Below are 22,502 nucleotides of genomic sequence, written 5' to 3' on the forward strand. Positions count from 1 at the left end.
GGAGAGGTAATCCTGGAAGTATCCCAGATTGATTCATGAAAGAGAGCATGTGACAGAAGCGGGCAGTTGATGCTAAACATGACACTTAGGATCAACTTCAAACAGATATCTGTCTGAGCAGCAACAGCATTTATGACTGTTTTTAAAATGAAAAGGTTTTGACAACACAGCGACCTTCTAACACTGCTGGCCTTTTTTAGTCAGTGTGACAGCATCATTTCTACATACTGCCATACTTCCCTAATAGCTTCAGTGACTGCAGTTTGCTGCTACATCCCATGGTGGCGTCAGTCTGGACACCAGGCCAGAGAATTCTCATTTCCTATTACAAAGATAACAGTAAAGGTCACGTAAGGTGTCAAAACAGCCCTGACACTATTTGTGTGGCATGTGCACACACACAAACAAACACACCACCACACACACTGCTAGCTATGAAACCATTTAGTCATTGATTAATTACCAATACAGGCAGCCCGTGGGGCTGCCTGTATTGGTAATTAATCAATGACTAAATGTTTTGACTTTCCTTTTAATCAAGATATTTATCTGATAGGATGTGCCGGTCTAGTTAATTATAGAGTAACTGAATACATTTACAATAATTGATAAATAAATACAATGATAAATAAAACGGTATGAATTTTTATGTTTCAGGACACGCTGACATTTTAACCATATTTTAGTATAATGCATATAACATACTAGGCTATTAAAAAATAATGATTGATGATTTAAAAAATAATTTGCTACAGCTATAATCATCCTAAAAAACAGAAAATTTTCATTAAAAAGCTGTAATTGTGATACTTAAAAAAGTGTACATTTAATTTACAAATGTACTTTATTTCTACTTATAAGTACAAATGCTTATATTTTTGCATTTTAAAATGCCAATTATGAATCCAAATTTGGCTTCTGAAAAATTGCCATTTTTACCCTGGATCAATGAGCAGTATATGTACTTTCTATCTCTCTCTCTCTGCGGCGTTGTCCCATCCGCAACACATCGACTCGTCTCAAGACAGAAAACATTTCACAGATTTGCCCTAAAAGCGTCAAAAAACAAACACACTGCATAAATAAACAAAAACAAACAAACAAAAAACATTCAGTGGACACGTGCTACATTTTAGGAATTACAGTCGTCAGCTGAAGTCCCCACCCTTCTTATTCTTCTATCAATCGCTCATTCATAAAGTTGAGGGATGGGGAAGAAATATCGTCTGCCTGCAGGACCGGCCGGAAGTATATAACAAATCATACCCATGTTTACTTACAAACAGCCCAAAATTATATTTATTTGTCATCTTTTGTTTTAAAAATATACGTACTTGCACCCAGGAAACAGTCCGTTAACCTTCTGAAACAGCTTGTCGAAGACGGACCATCTTCCATGTCGATAGTGAGCGCTACAGGAGAGAGGGGCCGGGGGAAAGTGGAGCCACAGCAGCGGTTCCAGCAACTTGGGTGTTAAGTTTGAAGCAAAAAAAAAAAAAAAAAAAACAGGTGAAAAAAATATATAAAGAAATAAAGAAAACAACTATTCCAGGATGGTGTCGAGGCTTTTAGGAAGGGTTACGTAGAGCAATGAGCTGCCCCCACCCTCCTCTCCTCCTCCGCCCCCTCCTCCTCCGCCTCCTCGACTCCAAAACTTAAGAGAACCCCGCACCTTTGGTCGAAAGCTGCAGTCTTTGCCTTCCACGGCAAGGTGGCTCCGCTGTGGACGGTCAGCAGCAGCAGCAGCAACTGGAGGACCCGAGGCAACGAGCGAGCATAGATGCAGAGAGCGAGAGAGGGAGGGAGAGAGAGGGAGACGGAGAGAGAGGGAGAGAGGTGGGACTAAAACACACACGCACGCACGCACACGTGCCCAGAGAGAGAGAGAGAGAGAGCACCGCGAAAACGTCAAGTTAGCTCTAATGGTGGAGCATGTTTTTTTTTTACTGTAAATATTCAAAATAAAAGTCCTCAACTTCAACATGCAGTATTTTAAGATGTAGTCAGCAAAATATGGTTTGGTATTAAATGGATGTAATTACCTTTCCTCTACTGTAGGTGTTGTGAATGCAATTTTGAACCCTATTCTGTAAATCCAGCGTGCTGCTTCAACTAAAGCCTGTACTGGACAGTTAAAAATTAGTATCAGTTTCTCTTATTCATAATAGCATACATAGGAAGCCTTTCAACATTGTGACAAATGTGGGATAATACAGTTTGAATCCGATACAAACTAATTCAAAACATTTAATATAGAGATTAAATGTCCAACATTTTTACATTCTAGTTTATAGCATTAACAATAAAAACCTACAAATCATATTTGAAATAAATATAAGACACTGTGATAAAAGCCAGCGAAGATTTACAGTAGCTACATCAGAAGGCACTGAACTTTATGAGTATCACTGAGATGGTTATGGACAAAGAACATATATGGAAATGCTCAAGAATACAGGGGACGCACCACGGCTGTGACCCAGCAGCGACCCCGGCTGTATCTGACCCCACCGACGTCACACAGTTATTACATAACAGGAAATAACTGAGCAGCTACTACTGTCAAATAAACCCAGTATCTACAGTACGTTTGTACTGAATATAGAACATTGTGAAACATAGAGGTTCTTTTTATCTACACTGATGTGTGATCACTGATGCCCTGGAGCACATTTTAAAGCCATGTGCATTTTCTGTACATGGTATGCAGTGTGTGTGTGTGTAAGGGAGCGAGACACACACACTGAAGTCATATGTTATAATAGATAAACTGTTGGGAAAAACACACAAGCAACCGAATGATCCCGGCAAATCTGGAGCTGTCAGATGTTTCCTGTACTGTGCTAAGTAAACAGAATGATATCTCTGACGCTAATTTTACAGAATTGCTTATTAGAAATTGTAAAACTCACTCCCAGTGACAACCCTGACCAAGAATTTACTCCAAGCAACAGTAAAATAATTACATTGTGGAAAAAGAGAAATGTCAAAATGTACAGATATTTTTTTCAAAACAAAATGTGCCAATTATACATACACACACACTATATATATATATACATATTATTTATACAAAAGTTGAATGCATTGTCCTCTAACTTGGTGTTTGGATTATTATACTGCTTCTAAAATTCTATTTGTGAATATACACATATTACAAGACATCTTGTGTAAAATATGAAATGAATAAATGTGCAATTCATGGAGTGTTCCTGCTGCAGCTAGGCTTATGAGACATTTTGTTTTTAAATAAAATACTGTTACAGGGGACATTTAGCCCTTGTAAGGGCATCTGCAGGTCACCACACAGATGGAGGGTATATTGAGAAATTAGAATGAGGCTCAGATTAGAGTTAGGGTAAGGATTTAGATTAGGCATATATTTATTATAGTGAAGGAAATGTAAGTTAGGGACATGCATATGGATCCCTAAAGTGCTCACAAAACACAGAAACCAGTGTGTGACTTTGTGTGTGTGCGTGTGTCATATGCACCTGCCTCTTAAAGCTGTTGGTGAAAGTGTTGCTCTACTATTGTTGGGGCTGTGGCATCAACAGCTGACGGCGGAGTGAAGCGGTCAGCAGTCATACTTAACACTTCCACCCTCAGCTGTTTTTAGCAACATCCTCCGACTACAGGCCTCTGTGTCCCAACACAGGAGCTGCACATCTTTTCAAACACACACACGGCTTATAGCCCCCCATCATCCCTCCGCCTGCCCCCACCCCTGTTACAGACCTCTCCTGTTTAAGCACATTTTTCATTCACTGCACTGCACACCCCGAATGTGAGCAACGCATTTACAAATCACGTGCGAGCAAAACACAGAAGCACAGTAACATCTATGTATGGCTTAAACACACATGCACACACACACTCACACACACACCAGAGACTCCCAGTCCCCTCCCCCAGCTGAATAGTCTGTTCTGACAATCCACAGGACAGCCGGAGCATTGACGTCAGAGGCAGGCCCATGAAAATACAGGGTCCCTGGGGGGACTGAGGGAGTTATGCACATCTTCACAGCTTGGCTCACAACTAGTTCAACAGCCAGCGAGCACATCACTGCCCGTGTTCACTCTTATTTGTCATAAAAGTGCAACAACTGAAAGGGAAAAGAGTCAAGCGCCGTGTTTACACAAAGCCCGATGTGCACACATTTGCATGTCACTGCAAACGTGGACCTTCTTCAACGTGACGTCAATGGACGTCACCACGCTTTGAGCCGTGAGGACAAATGTTAAATAGGTGCATAATTTAGATTAATGCACATACAAATCAAACTGCATCGTTATGTCCCCTATGTCGTCCTTAATTACCGCCGATTGTAAGAGATGACGGACTACAGTGTACAAAACCCCAGACCCCGAGGACAGGTTTGTTGCGCTCTAATATTTCCTTGGCCCTCCCAGGAGACAATATCAAATCTCTGTTTATCACCGGCTGTTCTGAACATCTCTCTGTTTTCTTTCTTCTTCTCCTGCGAAGACGTCATCAGAACATCAGGCACTCTGTCTTTTTGTTCTCCCTCCTTCTCCTCTCACCTTCGGCGACATCATCCATGTCAAATTATGTAGTTGTCTGTGGATTAATGGACTTAGGGATTGGCAATGCAGAGGCCTGTTCACGTGATGGTTTTGTTGAACATAAATCCAACACCGAGTTTCCCCAACTATCTAATAAAGACATTCAGACATTATGTCTGAATGTCTGTTCTTTTGCTTATTTTTAAAATACTTTTTGTCCTTTCACATAAATTATAACCACAGCTAGATGGGATGATTTAGGAGTAGAACTAATCTAGTGACAGAAATAGACAGGTTTAGCTTTTCTCTCTTCTTCACAGTCTTAATGGCTGTGATGTCACCTGTTCCTGGAATTATCTAATGTGAAACAGTGACCTCAGTCCTCGATGTCTGCATTCTGCCGATGTAGACTGGGATCGGAATGACTAATTCCTATCCAAGATGTTCTGCATCAGTGAGACCTTTGCCGATTGATTGTACAGTATGTTCTAATTAAAAGGTTGTAGTGGATCTTTCAATTCAATTCGTTTTTTTAATATGTCAATTTTACGTGATCATGTGGTCCGTGCAGCTTTTAGTCTGTACACCCGCACTCAGCACCGACCTCGACGACCTGCACTGACACGATTAAAAAACCACGTAACAACGCTGGCTTTTCCCTTCCTTTGCTCCGTGTACTTGTTCTTCACATTTTTAGTTGGAAAGGAAGTCCTGTTTCTAACTGATCAGAGACAAACTGACATTGTCTGTTGGTGACACACACAAAGAGGAGGTGTTAGCCTCCATGTGCCTGTCAATTTAGAGGGCACTGTTCATGTAGAGTACAAGACAGACATTAATGGTATGGAATTAGAATTAATTTGCAAATGGTATTAGAATGTTGCCTTGTGTTGAAAAAGTCACATTATGTCTGTAAAACACGTCACCATTTTTTAAAACTGTCGCCAGTCCCCTACAAGTTAAACTTTTTTGGGCAATCTTTGAAATACTACATACTTTATTGTAAAGTCATGTGAACCAGGAGACATTGAGGTGTTCAGAATACACAGTCAGACAGTCAGTGGTGGCTTTTCAACAGGAAACAGGCAGATATGGTGGGGGCTGCTTTTGTGGAGTCAGACAGTAACAACAGCCTGAGCAGAATGACGTTGCTAACTGCCGTTTTGGTTAAGCTTTAAAAAAAATGCAGCAAAGTCTATTTTTATATTACAGTTAAAACGTAGTGTCCATGACCCTCAGTAAACATCTCATATGTACGTCACTGAGATCTGCCTGTGAAGAAAAGAGACTGAGACACTAAACCATACTGGTTAACAGACCTGTTTATTAAGTCTATTAGAAATTAAAATTGTGGGTAAAATCAAATAATAATATTCATTTATTTTTAACTTATAGAAGTCTGACTTCATGAAGGGCTGAACAACTGTCATTTAAACTATACAATATACATTTTCCACATCTTAGTAAGTGTCTATGCATGGTGTGGTACTAAAAAAAAGATTGTGAGAAGCAGTGATAAAACAGAACCAACAAAACTACCTGATGTAAATACATTTTTTAATCAGTCTATGCAAACTGTGCTTTACTGCTACTCACCTTCTGGACACTAGTCTATGGGTCTGACACCCTGGTTGTCTTATTCAACAGCTGAAATATTCAGTTTGAATATAATCTTCACAGTGACTGAATGTCAATGTCATCTGTATCCTCAACAGCACAATTAAAATATTCCAGTATGCGTCAGATCATATATGAGTATCTATATCTGGATCTTGTTAATTGTATAAAAGACGTAGAAAGAGAATCATTCACCGAGGAAACAATGGACAGGTGGTAAAGAGGTGTTTTGTGGCACAGTGTGCAGCGCTGCAGTGGAGGGCGAGCCGCAGAAAGCACATGAATCAAAAAAAGGTGAAGAAAAAAACATGATGAAAGAAGTGTGCAGCGGAGGGGAGGAGGGGACGGGTGTATCTGCGTCAGAGCTGGAGCCAATGAAGTCAGAGATGGGGCAGGCTGGAGCAAGAGATGCTGTTACTGCCACTCATGGCAGCCGCCTGGGCCTCATGTCCTCTACGTCACAGAGCTGGCACAAATTATGCCTGCCTGAGTGTTTGCCACACACACACACACACGCACGCACCAATGGTACATTGTAATTTATGTGCATTACACACAGATACCGCAGTGGTAAATGGCATTTAAATTAGCTAGAAGTGTACTTAATTCCCCTCATGGTTTGAAAAAAAGAAAAAAACCTTATAAACTCTCATTTCTCAGAAAGATACAGTAGTAAAATTGATTTTAAATGTTACATTACCATATTGAGATACACTTTTATATTATTTATTACTTGCAATATTAGATCAAAATGTTAAGATACACAACCTGAACAACTATATTTCTTTCTACCATTATTAGTGGACACACTATGAATAAAGCAGCAGCATTAAAAAATAAAATAAATGATTGTAATAATATATAATAAAATAGTTTTTTGTTAAGATTTGAAAATAAAATGATGCTTCCTTAATCTAAATTAGACATATTTAATTCCTGACACATGCAAATTCAGATTATTCAGATTAACGGTTAATCTTTTGACCCATATTAGCACGTCAATAATTCTAGAGCGTAATTATGGTGATGATGAACATGTGGTAACCGGTCCATGAGGGGGTGGAGGAATAGAAAAAAAAATACAAACAGTGTTCATTTGCTGGGATGATGATGTCACTAGACCAAAGCAAACGCTCCTCTATGCAGACAAACAATGTGGTTAAACCTGCCCAGTGAGACGTCAATACAAATATATTTCGACCTCAGGTCTGTCAATAAGATGCTTCCTCAAAATAATGTGGATGGGAACGTGATTCCTGATTGGCCGGTGCCATCGTTCCTGTGACACAGCCACAAAAGGAGCTGTTGGCAGGAGACACATGGTATAGGTGATGACGCAAACAGGAGACATGAGCCATGACCTCATCAGCTCCTCATCAAACCACCGCTCCACTCTCCACATCACACACACACACACACACATACTTACAATAAACAATGAGGAGATCTTCATCATGCAGTGCCGGGCTGCTTCACACTGCCACCACTCTGCTTGTTGAACACACGTGTGCTGATGTGTGAGCTGCCATGTTAACACAGTCCTGCTCAAACACAGGCTTTTAGAGCACTGATCACTCAGCCATACACACACACACACACACACACACAACCTGCTGCTGTATTTCTCGTGACAGGAGAGTACAAGAGTGTGTGTCCAGCATGTCTGTATGTGTGTGTGGAGCAGTGTTGGCTGACTGTTCGGCTTCACGTCCAAGCATTATTTGTGAATATTTCTTTTTTCTTTTCAATATTTTTATCAATATAGTTTTCGGAGCATTAATCATACTGTTAACATAATACACTTGATTAAAATGATGTGTCCAAAATATTGTCATATTTTCCTGATCCTCATACTGAACTGATCTTCAAACTGAGCCTAAAGGATGTGAGGACTCAGGGTCTGACCTCCCAGCACTCTCATCAGAAGCCAGACAAAGTCACCATGATTCATAGGTGAGAAATATGGCTGCTGACGTACAGACCTGTCACCGTCTCTGCACAACAGACATCAGAACAGGCCAAGACAGCCCAGCAGCCAGATGTCAGGTCTGCCTGTTTACTGATAACACATGGACATGGTCGTCTCAGTGAACACACACACACTGACCAATGTCAATCTGAACACAATAATACTAGAATAAATAACCATCGTGTGAGGTCATAAGAAAGACATCACTTAAACAAAGTTGTTTCAAAGTCACATGGATGATTATATTATGGATTATTATTTCAAGTTATAGTATATATATATATATAGTATATAGTATATTTAGTAGTAGTATAGTAGTAGTAGTAGTACAAAACAGAAAAGAGACATGTACAGTCTGAGCTTCAGGTAATTGTCATATTCATTATAATTCCACTTGCATAAAAATGTACCTACAGTAGTATGTGCCGAAATATTCAAAACCTCTAATTGATTTAAGAAAGAAAGAAAGTAGTTGACGCTCCCTGCTCTTCACCTCTATACTTTAGCTCCACCTAGTGGCAGAATATCCATTTGCCTGAATACACTAACACTACTGTAGACTCAACAACAGCGTACAACACACTCAACTGACGCACTACTCAGTAGTGACGCATTATGGTGCGGTCGCAGAAACTGTTGTCGTTCCTCTATTACTTTACCATTTAAAGCCACCCATTTACTTTTCCTTTTTTTGTTGTTATTTGCCAATATGATTACAGTCAATTGCTGACACACAACAGGAGTGTGGTCTGAAAATGCGTGTTCTTGTCAAATATGTCCTAAAATAAAACAATAAAAACATTTCTTATTTCTGAAAACGTCCAATCCCAGCAGCGATCTGGCGAGGGTGACGTCATTTCGGAAATAAACCAACATTTTAGTTAAGTTTTGCTACAATAAAGAAAATATATTAATGTAATTGTTAATCAAACTGAAATTATTTCTAGATCTAAAGAAATTAGCATAAGCAAAATAATTATCTTTTTATTTCAATCAATATCTTAGGTTCACTAAACTATCAGTTATTTCTCCAAATGTATATATTTATATTTTGTGCTTCATCAGATGAATTGACTGTTTAGATGTAAAACAAACCTTTTTTTTTCATAATCTCCTCATTTGTTGTGATAACATTTCTTCTATTACCAACAAAACATAAGCAATTGTTTATGCACATTAAACATGCTAATATGTTGAGTCATCATACAGTTAACCTACAGTTAACATCTGCTTCACTTTTACATTATTAATTCCAGGTCACTGATTCTGTGACCTGGGCTGATGGGACTTATGTAAGAGCCAGTAAATGAATAAAAATGCATTCTCTTTGTGTATGTGTGTGTGTGAGTGGCTGCATGTGCTTCACACACTAAGAGCTCTATGGCGTCATAACGACAAATGGCACAGTCTGTGATCACAGCGGGCACCGTGCCAAGCTAAGGAGACACACGGTGCACGGCTGGAACACTGTGCTCCGGTGTGACGCCGAGCTGCTCCACACTTTAACCAAATTGGGACAAACCCATCCACCAAATCTGTCATTTGTCCCCTGAATGCAGACGAGAGAGAAAAAAAAAGGGGAAAAAAAGAGCGACATTTGACCTTGACTGCAGTGATCCACTGTCTCTGAGAGGAGGGTTTGTTTTCTGCTCCTGTGAGTTTGTAATGTTCGTGACGTATTCTTAATGAGGTGGCGCTGTCATCATTAACAAGTGAAGAACTTTTTCGAAGAGGAAAGTAGAAACACTGACACATTTCCCTATATTACTGTAAAGTGTAACGCATTTTTAATGACTTATTTACTTCACATGTGTAATCAAATAAGATATACTGTACTGTAAAAATCATATTTGTGTGATAAAAATATCAATGATGTATATTTTTCTCATGTCATTTCTGTTCTACATCACTCTAGAGCACACGTGTCAAACTTGGGCTATGTTATAGCACATACATGTTGTTTTGTTTTTTTGTTGCCTGTGAAAAAAAGATTTACATTAAAAAGTAACTTGAAAGGCTAGAGATAATAATAAGAAATAAATACCACTGATGTTTTATTTATTTGTTTTACTTTTCACAGGACTAAGAATTACCAGACTAACATAATAAGTACAGTATATACTTACTATACTACCTTTTTGTACTGAGTATAGTTAAATATAGCATTTGTACTAACGTACACTTACTGCTGTCTAACTCATTCTCTGTATAATATTCATTAGCCTTTATTCTGCTCCAATTTCCTCTGTGGTTGTGACATGCAGTTACACCACTGAGAGTTCCTAAATCATTGTAAATCTAAGAAATAATTAATGAGTTACATTAATCCTTGTTGTTGGGATATTTACAGTATTATTTACAGTACAATTTTGACCATTCAGATCCTGATAGAGGGGAACTTTGCTCCAATCATTATTATCACAGTTGATCAACTTTGTCATCTTTCCTTCAGTGACATTTCCAGTGTTCTGATTGGCTTCTACAGACATGCCGCACTACAGCACCTGTAGGCGTGTGAACACAGCACCTTTACATCGTCATCATCATTCACACACTGCGGACGCGACTACTGCAGGTGTCCGGGGGTCCACTGGGTGGTTGGAGGGCACAGGAGTGTCCCTGTAACACACAGATCCAGGCTGTGTCCTAAAGAGGCCAAACAAAAAGCTCTTTGTGTCCTGATATGAATCTGAATGCCTGTGTTTCTGCACCTCCTCACCACGGACCTCGCAGCAAACCAAAATCATTTCCATGAGAAAATACAAGCTCAGACGCAACAATGAATAGAGCTGTCATAGAGCAGGATGCTAATTTACAGAGTATGCTAATAGCATGAGGGATTTACTGTACTGTTCTGCTGTATTAGCTTTTGTTTTTTTCTCTCTCTTTGTTTAAAGCTGAATGAACACAGATGATGGTCCGTTGCTGTGCAAACAACCACTTATCGTTATTGCTGTCTGAGCATTGTTATATGAAACATTTATGGTGATAAGTACATATTTGAGAAAATGCATAAATAAAGCAGAGGCAAAATAAGATTTGTATTATTTACTTAACTACTTGTTTTTCATTTTAATTTAATTTTTAAAAATATCTGTATTTTTTAAATTCATATATGAAGTCCTTATGATGACACACTTATTGTGAGAAACAATGAGATTAATTCTCATAATAGTAATAATAATAGTAATTCATAAATCGATAGCTCATGAGAAATTTGTTCATATTGACTCAAATGTTTCTCAGAAAAAGGGTCACTAATCATTTATTCTACCAAAAAAAGGAAAATCACTGTTTGACAAACTCGCACTGAGTGTACTGCGTAAACACACACGACAGATTCTTGAGTGCGTGGATTGTGGTGGGTGTGGACCCCCCCAAGTGATCACATATGTCAGGCACTGTCAGGGAAAGGAAGCGCCCGGCTCTCCCCCTGTGTCAGCCAAGGGAAACTCTTTCTTGGGCGTGGGCCATTAAACGTTTGCAGCCAAACGCCGTGACGCAGAGAGGACACGTCATCAGTGCAAACAAACTTGTGCAAAATTATTCAGCTGTGGAGATATCTTTGCCTGAGATAAAAAAACAACAAGAAAAAATATTTGTACATCTTCTCTTAGAAAAGTGGATCATATTCATGACATGATTAAATACTTATTCCATGGTTGTCAAATGTAATGGGTGGAGACAGATGTGATACTGATAAATATCTGGTAAAGTATTGGCATTACTACCTGCATACCATACCATTAGCACAGGATAGTGCTTGAACTCATTTTTAAGGAGCTATATTGTTGAGAAACAAGAGAAAAGTCAACCATATCTGGATCCCTGATTCTTAAATTACACGAGGCAATGAAAACAATCGCCATCGATATGAAAAATAAAACACCGTGAGTTGAATTTTAAAGTTAAATAATGGGACGCTCGGAAACACAGCAGGCCTCGACCCAGTGTGAACTGTTTCCATTGCTGCAGCACCATTAATGCAGGCAGGCACGACTCTGCCCCAAGGTGATGCTGTTCTTGGCCTTGAACGTACAACTCCTGTCATGTGTTTGCCAGGATATAATAACAGCTAGTCACCAATCAGGATATTTCAAAGGAGGGGCTTTGAAAAAGAAAGAAAAAAATGCTGGGAGTTTGAAAATACAAGGATGAGGTAAGATGGCGTTTTTTACTACACACGAGAAACCAGACCCAGCTGGGCTCACGTAAATCATCAATATGCAAACCAAGGGTGAGCATCAGAGAAGGAGACATGTTACCAGAGGAGAGAGAAATCCTGAGGACAGAGACGTTCTTTACACATTGGCTCATGATTATTATCAATATTGCAACAGATTTTAGATTTGACTCCAAGTCACTGCAGCATTCCAGGGACTGGATTAGTCCTTAACATGCCTCGGGGAGTTAAGTGTCAGAGCTGTACCACTTTGTTTCAGTTAGTGACCTAATTTTGTGTCTGCGGTGCAGTTACTGGATACTGAGAGCGTAGTGAGGCAAGCTTCGTAAAATAACACTGTGCCGTCACTGCATAATACTGGAAAACGTCTTACGTCAGCGCGGGTTGGCACAGAGTACGAGGTGGCGTGCATCAAAATTATGAATTTACATTTTCCAGATTAAAATAGAATTCAATTTTAATGTATCTCTTTTTTTCCCTCTGTGAGAGGCAATCTCACACCACCTTCTGAAATTAGTTATTTACCAGGATGTATATGGATATTTTTATTGATAAAAAAAAAATCTACCCTCAGTGCGGTGCTTGTACTGCACACCAGCCAGGTCGCTCCATTCAATTCAACGTCTTTTGCATCCACAGCAAACTAGAACAATTTTATGTGATTTGACAAAGATGGGAAAAACCTTTAACCAGCAGACGATTAGTTCAGTGCCTTCCTGCAGTTTTGATAACAGACTTATAGACCTCAATCTGCAAATCAATCTGTACTGCAGGACCAAACATCTCAAAAAGTGTCAGGCTGTTTCAATGACATATTTAAAGGACTGATTTGCATTTACCTTCATAGAAAGACAATTCCAGTTTCATTCTGGTATTAAATTTTCCTAGTAATGTGAGTGGAAATTACGGTTCAACGTCGCAGAACATTCAGCACCTGTCTGTGTGTAACCTAAATCAACATGTCAACAAACCTTAAACAACATCATGAAATCTCTGACGATACATTTGAACAAAGAACTTTTTTTGTCTTCCTGGAGCTAAAAACAAAAGCCCGTTGTGCAGCCAAACCTTCTGTCGCACAGACATGACGTCTCGCAGATTATGAAAAGTAATCCGTGGCAGCATACAAGATGAAATACTTATTTGAGAGAGACTTGGTTGAATGGCAGTGGCATCAGGGTCTTGTCACACTTGTCAGGTTTAATCCTGTATGTAGTTCATTCAACAGCTGTAGTGTGTAATCCTCTGGGACAAAATATTAGTAATAGAATAGAATGCATCAATTAACACACAACAAGAAGATACAGTGGAGCACGGCAGAGGCTACTTGCTAAATAATAACTAACTCTGAATACAAGAGAAAATGTTCTAAGGAAACGTAACACAACTATAGCACAAAGATTTGTAGATGAAACTGGTGGAGGAATATGTCAAATACTCCAGGAAGAAAACTATTTTTTTCCTCCAAAAATAGACATATGTGATACAGACTTGACATGACTCATTCATTCACCTTCAACGACTCAGTCCTTTCTGTAGGGTCACAGACGAATGGGCTACACCCTGGACACTCACACCACTTCAAATCACTCAGTCTATTCAATAATATAGAAATACGTAGAACTTCCTGACCATAACATAACGGTACCTATGTTTGAAGAAGGAAGGGAGAGATGTAAAAGCCCAAGAACACCATCCTCACAGTGAATTAAATACAATCTTAAGAAGTAAACAGCTTTTTGTGTCCTTCCTTGACATCAACAGTTGAATGTTTTGGACTAGCCCTGAAGACCAGAGTCCATGCAAGTGGATCCATTAAATGTGGACAGGCTCTAGAGCTTCCCTATAGAAAATGTCTCCAAACTGAAGACATTATTGTCCTCTGTGCAATGAGTCTGACTTTCGAGGACAGAGAATATGATAAACACACTTGCTCCGTCCAAACTTTCACACTCTCACATCTGACCACAGCTCCAGGTCTCCTACCTTGGTCGCTGCCTCCTGCAGGAGGAGATTCCTCCAAGTCCCGATCGTCAGGACTTTTCCGTTTCTTCGACATTTGCTGCTCCCGGTCGGAATGATGGAGCTGATGTGTGCTGATAACCCCTGACACCTTCAACCGGCGGGATACACAACGCAAACAACAGTCTGGAGGAGGCGAGGAGAGAAATGCGAATAAATCTCAGTCCCATTCATTCAGATCCCCCCACTCTCTCACTCCTCTTTCTCCTAGCTCTCCTCTCTCCGTGTCATTCTTTTTTCTTTCTCTCACTATGTCGTTTTTCTACAACGTGCTGTGCGCGCAAAGTTACCATGTGGTGTCCAGCCGAGCATCTGGAGACGCAGCGAGGCATGGAAGCTGCAGCCACACAGCTCCTGGTTCTCTCTGGACAGAACTGTGCTGTTCCACTCCTGACACTTGAGAAATGTCTGCAGCTGAAGTTATTTGTCCATTCCGTGCGTGGCGGTTTACTGCTTGAACCCAGTGTAGATGGAAATTACGCACTGGGAGAAACTTGTTGAACCTGGGGGTTTCGTCACTCCGTCCGAATGGATGGATGGATGAATGGATGCTGTCTGAAGGGAAATTGAACAACTTAGAAGGTCTGCCTTTCGTTTTTTTTCTTCTTCTTGAGCGCAGCGCGACGACGTCAGACTGCAAGTCTAATCAGGCACGGATGACGCACAGGCGGCACAAAGGCGACGCTTGAATATCTCGCAGAGTAGGCTACACGCCAATGTACACGGAGATTATGTGGACGTGGTCCGCGCACGTTCCAGCGTGTGTTTGCATGCGTGTATGTGTGTGTGTGTGGAGAGAGGTGGTGTATGTGTGTGTGTGTGTATGGGGGGTGTCCCTGTGGCAACGTTTCCCCGCGCGTCAAATTGGAGACAACCTCGAGGAAAGAGTCGTAAAAGTGAAGGGAGTTCGGTGCCAACACAGGTGTGATGATGCAGGAGAGGAGTTACCTCCCAGTCAGGAGGGGCAGAAACTGCTCTGTCTGTCTGTCTGTCTGTCTGTCTGTGTGTGCGGCACCTCTTGGCCAAACGCTCCTATAATAATAAAGTGACATGAGAGGAACAAACGCGCACTGTGTCGATGACCTCCAGGTTCGCAGCAGCAGCAGCAGCAGCAGCAAACAGAGAGCAACTGGAGAATGAGCTGTGAATAAATGGAACAGGACAGTAGTGACGCTCAGAGTTTTACCCTGCAGCCCACAATGACCACGACCCATTCACCAAAGCCACAAAAGGACTGTGTGTGTGTGTGAGAGAGAGAGAGAATGAATGAGGGGGAGCTTTTTTTAATTCAAACTCCTACTGTTCATTTTTTTCTGACACTAGTTGAGCCATTAAGCCCCCCCCCCCTCTCCTCTCCCCCCTCCCTTCTTCATCTTCTCCACCTGCTGATTTATTTATGACCACACGCTCAGATCAGCTGATCATTTTCCTTCCATTAGATTTGCCTCGGATGTCCACCGTGCCGCTGTTTTACATAAAAAAGCCGATGGTCAAATGTGACGTCAGATCTGTTTACATCTAATCTTTTCCTCCCCCCTTTCCTCCCATCTCTGCTCGCCATCCTCAGCCTCTGCATTCAAGCCTCTGACTGGTGTTTTCTGAAGGCAACCCCCTCCTCACCACGGCCGTCCTCCTTCTCCGCCTCAACAGCTCCCCCTCCCATCCCTCATTCACTGCAGCTACTGACGTCAAGACACGCTTGCGTCAATGCTCCCTGCTTTGACAGAGAGCTTTTTCTTTTTTCATCAGGATCATAATGAGATTAGGCTGAGAGAAATACCCTGCCTTTGTTGCTTTTTCAGATATTATTATTTTTTCCTGCCACAAGTCCCATTAATTTTCTTTACGCACTGAGGATTTTTAAATATGAATTATTATTGTTATTACAGTAAATTAGGCGACGTCTGTTAGACATGTAAATAAAAGACAAAAGATGTTTTATTGTTCGCAAAACTGTGTAAGTGAATGTGTACATTCTAATGTGTGGGAAATCCTCCTTAAACTGGCAGTAATGTCTATAAACACTGACTGATTGATGTGACTGTACAGACACACAGTCGTTTGTTTATTCAACAGGGTTGGGTTGATGGTAGACGACGCTGCAGGGACACCAGTGAATCAGTCACTTTTCTATTGGATTTGTCAGATTAGAATTGTCTTCCTTCCTGTCAGTCTGTAGCTGCAGGTTGTTAAGAAGAAGAAAGAGGAGAAGGAGAAGGAAAATGTCCATGTCCTCTCACGATGACCTTCATCTTCTGTGCTGAATGGCTCTTCTGAATGGCCTCGCTTCACATTGCACGTTGTAACGCCCTTTGCTCCCTCTCAGTTCTGCTCTTTGTTTCACATTGGCTCAAATTTACAAATTTAACAGTCCGTACCATGGTACCAGAAAAGAGTGGGAACGCTCCGTGTTAATGGCAAAAATAGTTTATGCCTCACTTTTCTCTTTAAATGTCTGTGTGGAAACTGATGGGCAAGACTCCCACAGACACTTTGCATGTAATTTGCGCTTTGTGCTTTATTGTTACATGATAGCAAACATGTCAAGTGTCAGGGATATTGTTGCCCAGATTAAAAAGGTTGTAACCTAAATGTTGGTCAAGACATAGAATAAAGTGAGCAAAGTGTAGCAAAACACAAAACAAAACATAATAAACGCTTACATATACCAAAAAGTAAGATAGATAAGTGAATGTTTTTTTGTTTGTTTTTTTTAGCATATCTGAGAATCAATCATGGTAATGCTACGTAGCATGTCTGTGTCTGGTTAGACAGAATATAGGCGAAAATAAAGATGAAATGTTGATCGTGTAAGAATTGATTATACTCTATCCATCAAAGGTTCCAAATAACCCAAATGAAACACTCACGTGTTTGCAAGTCCCGAGGTCATTTTATGTCAAGCCTGCCATGACACGACTTAATACATTTTTCTCATCTAATTGACAAAGTACATGTCTCTGCTTGCACTTTGACAGAACGGTGCTAAAAAGCTCTTTGCACACTTAGAGCCGAGTGTGGTTACATCATTTACTTTAAATAAGAGGTAAAAAAAAGAAGAAGAAATCTCTTTCTGCCCCGGAGAAATGTATGAATAAATGGGATTTAAAACAATTGCTTACAGAGTACAGAGTGTCCTGCAGTCAAATATGTGTTAGTGTTTGTGAGGTATGACACTGAGTCACTGAGTAAACACAAGGCACGCCATTATAGGATCCTGGTTGTGGAAGATGGTCATGAGTAGCCAATGTCCTCCAGGAGAAACCAGACCTCCTGTCAGGGACATGTGAACGCAAACAGGCTCACAGGGGTCAAAGTTCACAGTGTTTATCTTTGTGTGTGTGAACACACTGAGTCAGTGCCAGAGGCCTGACCCCAGTCCTTCACATGGACACAAATGTAATTCCTCACCCATGTGTGTAAAACACTCCGTCTCTGCAGCTCAATATTACACAGTGAGCTGTAAAATGAAAATTGAGTTTAAAGTTTGAAAAATGATGTCACAGAATGAAAACGTGCAAATTAAGATTTGTTTTTTCAAATCGATATAAGTCCGTTTTGAAATTTGTGGACTCTAGTGCATGTCATATAGTTTAAAAAATTAGGAGCAGACAAGCAGGACTCAAAGTGCAGCGCTACAGAGACACAATCAATTTTGGGAAGTTTATTAACAAATAAGACCAAATTAAATACCTCCAGTGCGGGAAAACAGGGCCAGGCATGAAGCATGGAAATGTAGCATGGACACAGAACAACAAACCTTGACTGCCACAGTATAACCAACACCCAGGGCACCAGGTGATATGAATGAGACTGATTAACATACAATCACTGGACTCAGGTGAGGAACAGGCAGGAGGGGAGAGAGACGGACCTCACAGAGACAGGCCTGGAAGTTAAACATGGTTAACTTAAGGCTCATGGGCTAAAAAGGTTTACAATGGTTTCTTTATCTAACATTGGGCAACTTTATGACCTATGACATGTCTTATTGTATCTTATTTGATTACTTACTCCTTTAAATCTGTTGATGTATTGATACAAGGCCAGGTAAAGACAACCATTGACAGCAGATTAGGGAAAAAAAGACTAAGCCTTAAAAAACAACAAAAGTACATGAACCATTTTATAATACATTTTATTGACGTGTAAAATAGTGTATCATCTGCATAGCAGAATAAAGACAATTGCTTCCCTTTTTCATTAACTAAATCAGTGTTTCTCAAATGCTTGGCCCTGACCCCAGAGTGGGCTACATGACTAGATAATACTGATACCTTTCTACTAACAGCCACTCGTCTGCCTCAAGTAGAAAATAAATTACCACTCTTTTAGGTTGTACTATTAAGAGAAACCATTGAGGATCAAATACATTTAGTATCAATAAATACCCAACATTAGAACAAAAAAGAGTTAAACACCTGAGGCCATTTGAGAATCACTGATCCAGCCTGTAGTAGCTTAAACAGCGTCGGTGTGGTCCAGAAAATGAATATGTACACATTATCCTTCAGCGATCATTTACATTACAAACGTATGTTTTCATACATTTCTTTTGGCTTAGCAGTGTAAAATTCATGGACTTGTGCTTAATATAAGCACATTATAAACTTTTTTTTGGGTTACAAACAAACATTCTTACTGTGGCAAACAAAACAACACAATATGGTAAAGGATAATAAACAAAAATAGAAATTTTACATTTAAGTTAGAAAACTCTCGGTAAATAATAGGAGTTACGGTAAGGAACACTTTAAAAGGGATAATTTAGGAACAAACAAACAGTCTCTGGTATATTGAATTAGTAAAAACGTATTACTAAGATTGTTCGGCGGCAGAAATGTGAGAATAATTTAACCCAGCATGTATTTGTGGCCCACGTGGACCGGCTGGATGGGGACTGATACGAAAGATTATTCACTCCCATCAGATAGATGGAGGAGTAACAGGCGTCCAGGCTGAAGGCAGTCGTCCGTGTGGAGACGTGTCATACTGGGTCGTGTCATGCACCTCTGTGGCTGTGCCGCTGTCATACATGGGAGAGCCAGAGGAGGGCACTGTGATGGAGTGAGACAGGCCTGGGTAGTGGCCACTGGTCCCCCGCAGGAACTGGGAGCCGTTGTTTATTCCCCCATTCTGGGACACGGGTGTCAGGGGTGGGTTACTCACCGACCACAGGCTGGTGTACTGACTGTAGAGAGAGAAAGATTGGGCAGTTAGTCACGGGGTGTTTGAGAGATGCCGTTTAGGCAAAAGTTCAAGTCGTACCTATGTGTTACATTCCTGTCAGATATATTTCTGAGTTACAGTAAATTAGATGAAGAATGTTACGGAGAAATCTAGGCGTTTCAACACTGCACTGTTGTTTGAGGCCAATAGATAATAAGACTACTTTCTTTGATGCTTATTGTTACAACTGCTATATAGATAATAAGACTACTTTCTTTGATGCCCTGCTTATTGTTACAACTGCTATGCAACATGAACCTACTTTATATATATACATATAAATATATATAAAACTTTTGTTATTTTGTGTATTCTGCCACACCAGATACGTCATTCAAACAGTGGAGTTTTATCTCGTTGGTAACCCGGTCATGTTGCACTGTAGGTGTTATTATATTTTGAGCATTATTAAATTCTATTTGTTGGCTAAGCTGACGCTTTTTAATCTTATTAATTAAAAATACTGCACGCTTCATCTGCTTGTTTATCGTTTAAATATGATGTAATTAGTGTAGAACAAATTTAACTTTTTTAACATTTTATTGATATTTCACCAAGGCCCTCAGATTCTTGTAATTTTTAAGGTGCCAGATCACACCCTCTGTTTGGGAAAATATTCTGCTCTGAATGACAGTTAGTTAGTTATAAAATAAATAAGTAGAACTACACAAACCTGGTGTTGGTACTAGCCATGGAGTTATGGGCCATGGGCATCATACTGGAGTGTGTTGGCATTTGCAGACCAGACCAATTGTCATGGCTGGTGAGCATTGACAGACAGGCTGAAGAATTATCGGTGTAACCAGCTGCAAACAAAAACAAACAAAAACAGGGTCAGATGAAGTTAGCACGGATCTGTACGGATCTGTTTTAATTTTCCAAATCACTTTTCACACTACCATATTATAAGCTTATTTATGTGACGGTGCTTAAAACACCATGTCTGAACCTCAGCCATTTACTGCTCTGAGACTCACACAAAACACACAAAAGCAGGAGGAATGCACAACATTCCTCCCTCACCAACATTTGTTTGCATTTCTTGTTAATGGTCAGAGAGGAAGTGCTCTGATTCCTGGATCTATAAAAGCTAAGATGTAAAGGTTCCTATAGGCACTCACTGGGCGAGTTGGTCCGATGGGTGTAGGGGTTGGTGTAAGGGGCAGAGCGGTGGTTCCTCAGGGTGGAGTAGCGTTCACAGCCATGGGATGGAGAAATAGAGATGGGACTCCCAAACTGGCTGTGCGGACTGGCTGGAGGACAGAGGGAACCTGTGCCGGGAATGAACCATCCACCTACTGGTTCCACAGAGAGAGAGGGGCCACATGAGCATCATGACATTTGATTTTATGCTATTGAAATAGACATGATCGGGAATTGATACTAACATTGAGAGTAGCCCGACTGTTGGTTTTCATTGGCATCTTCTCTGATATCTTTGCTGTCACTTCTGTAAAAGAATAAAAAGTTCATTAATTCCGAGGCCAAAGTTCAACTGAAACTTAATTGTTGAAAATATGCTACAGATATATTTACCTCTCCTTCGCGTCCAGGAAGGCTTTTGCAAAAGGGTTGTATTTAATTTTAAGAGCAGTAATCTGAAAAAGAAAAAAAAACATTTTGGATTAGTCCAGTTTAAAGTTATGCGTAAATTACGCACAAAGTTGACAAACAAGCCGGCAAAACTGGTACAGCTTAATTAGTACTTAAAATCTTAACATATTATTTATATGTCTTTTTTTTTTACTAACCTCTTCGTTTTGATAAGCTGTCACTGCAATGAACTGCGTCTCTGGGAATGAGTGGCTGGTGATCATCCTCCTCGGGCCTCCGACACGCACAATGTGGATCCGTGGTTCGTATTTGTGCAAAGAATTCAACATTATCTGATGATGAAAAACAAAACGCATTTATTAGCTTTTCACTCACATAGTTAAGTTCATTATTTGTGACATCGAGCTGCAGCCTCTTCTATTTACCTGGCCGCCACCGTTGAGTTTGTTGGTGAGTTTGACTTTACTGAAGGACACCGGAGATTTCATCCAGTGCGCACCGAAGTTTGGAGAATCTGGGTGGATGTAGACACAGCTGGGGGTCTGGGGTTCGGGTTTACCTCCAGGGACCCACTCCCCGTTAACGTACTTCCACCGGTGGTTGTCCGCAGAAGCAAAATCCAGCAAAAAGGAGTACATGGCGTTGGGGTCCAGACCGGAGACGTTGACTTTTAACACTGGAAACATGCGCCTTCAGGACAAAAACAAATAAAAGTGAATACACGTTATTGCGTTGGTTGCAAAGTTACTCGCGGTGCAATACAAACAATGTGCGCAATTTTTGTGTAGACTTACCTGCCGTTCTTGGTAACGATCATTTCATTTGTAAGATCCTTAAACTTTTGCCAAAGCTCTCCTTCGTCCAGGGTCACCTTTAGTTCCCTCTCCGTGGGGTCTCCCTTTTCACTGCCGGCCTGCAACTCACTCTCCACGGCGCTCAGCAGGTGATCGACCCGGTAAAGGCTGGCCTTTCCTGGGCACTCACTGGCGCCTGTGGCCATCCTGTCCTCTAACACCTCCAGGGTTGAACAGTTTACTGCGACGACTGAACTTTAAAGTGACTTTCTTCTGTTGGGTTGTTGTGTCTCCACACGAGCAGGACAGTGGGAGACATGAGCTGCTCCCTCATTTATATGTCCCGCAGAGGAGCACCATGTCAGGATGGCTCTTTGGAGCAGAGATGGTTGGCTCTTCTCCTCTTTGATCTGTGCGGACCTCTCCCTGATTGGCTGGGAGCGGAATCAGCATTCAGGTCCACAGGATGACAGCGTTTTTTGAATAAAGGCAGTTTACCCCCTTTTTTATTACGTCAACCTGTAAATATTGACACTTAGATCAAAGACACACCTGCAGAAAGTAAAGTACTGTAGTCTGGCTGTCCGTGGATGATCCTCGGACCC

The 22,502-nt window shown here is 40.7% G+C and overlaps 2 protein-coding genes across 4 annotated transcripts in view; both read right to left on the bottom strand.

The window, feature by feature from the left end:
- Nucleotides 1-14,751, bottom strand: part of pde10a (phosphodiesterase 10A) — a 46,090-nt gene extending 31,339 nt beyond the window's left edge. The window contains exons 1-2 of one of the 3 annotated variants that reach the window (XM_017037541.2): nucleotides 14,611-14,751; nucleotides 14,285-14,446 (exon numbers count right to left, since the gene is read on the bottom strand). In XM_017037541.2, the coding sequence (XP_016893030.1) occupies nucleotides 14,285-14,446; nucleotides 14,611-14,632 (184 nt within the window). In that variant the 5' untranslated portion in view covers nucleotides 14,633-14,751. Of the gene's footprint in view, nucleotides 1-1,334; nucleotides 1,653-1,672; nucleotides 1,803-14,284; nucleotides 14,447-14,610 lie in introns of those variants that run through there. The other 2 variants (XM_025060757.1, XM_008322275.3) reach the window with 2 other exon arrangements.
- Nucleotides 14,752-15,474: 723 nt separating this feature from the next.
- On the bottom strand, nucleotides 15,475-22,361 carry tbxtb (T-box transcription factor Tb). The gene is made up of 9 exons (XM_008322274.3): nucleotides 21,898-22,361; nucleotides 21,529-21,793; nucleotides 21,301-21,435; nucleotides 21,086-21,147; nucleotides 20,938-20,999; nucleotides 20,671-20,847; nucleotides 20,223-20,355; nucleotides 18,014-19,511; nucleotides 15,475-17,780 (listed from the first exon to the last, which is right to left on the bottom strand). The coding sequence occupies exons 1-8, from the start codon at nucleotides 22,101-22,103 to the stop codon at nucleotides 19,247-19,249; spliced, it is 1,305 nt and encodes a 434-aa protein (XP_008320496.1). The 5' UTR covers nucleotides 22,104-22,361; the 3' UTR covers nucleotides 15,475-17,780; nucleotides 18,014-19,246.
- Nucleotides 22,362-22,502: the final 141 nt, after the last annotated feature.

This window comes from Cynoglossus semilaevis, chromosome 12 (genome assembly GCF_000523025.1).
Source record: "Cynoglossus semilaevis isolate Cse_v1.0 chromosome 12, Cse_v1.0, whole genome shotgun sequence".
Lineage (NCBI taxonomy): Eukaryota > Metazoa > Chordata > Actinopteri > Pleuronectiformes > Cynoglossidae > Cynoglossus > Cynoglossus semilaevis.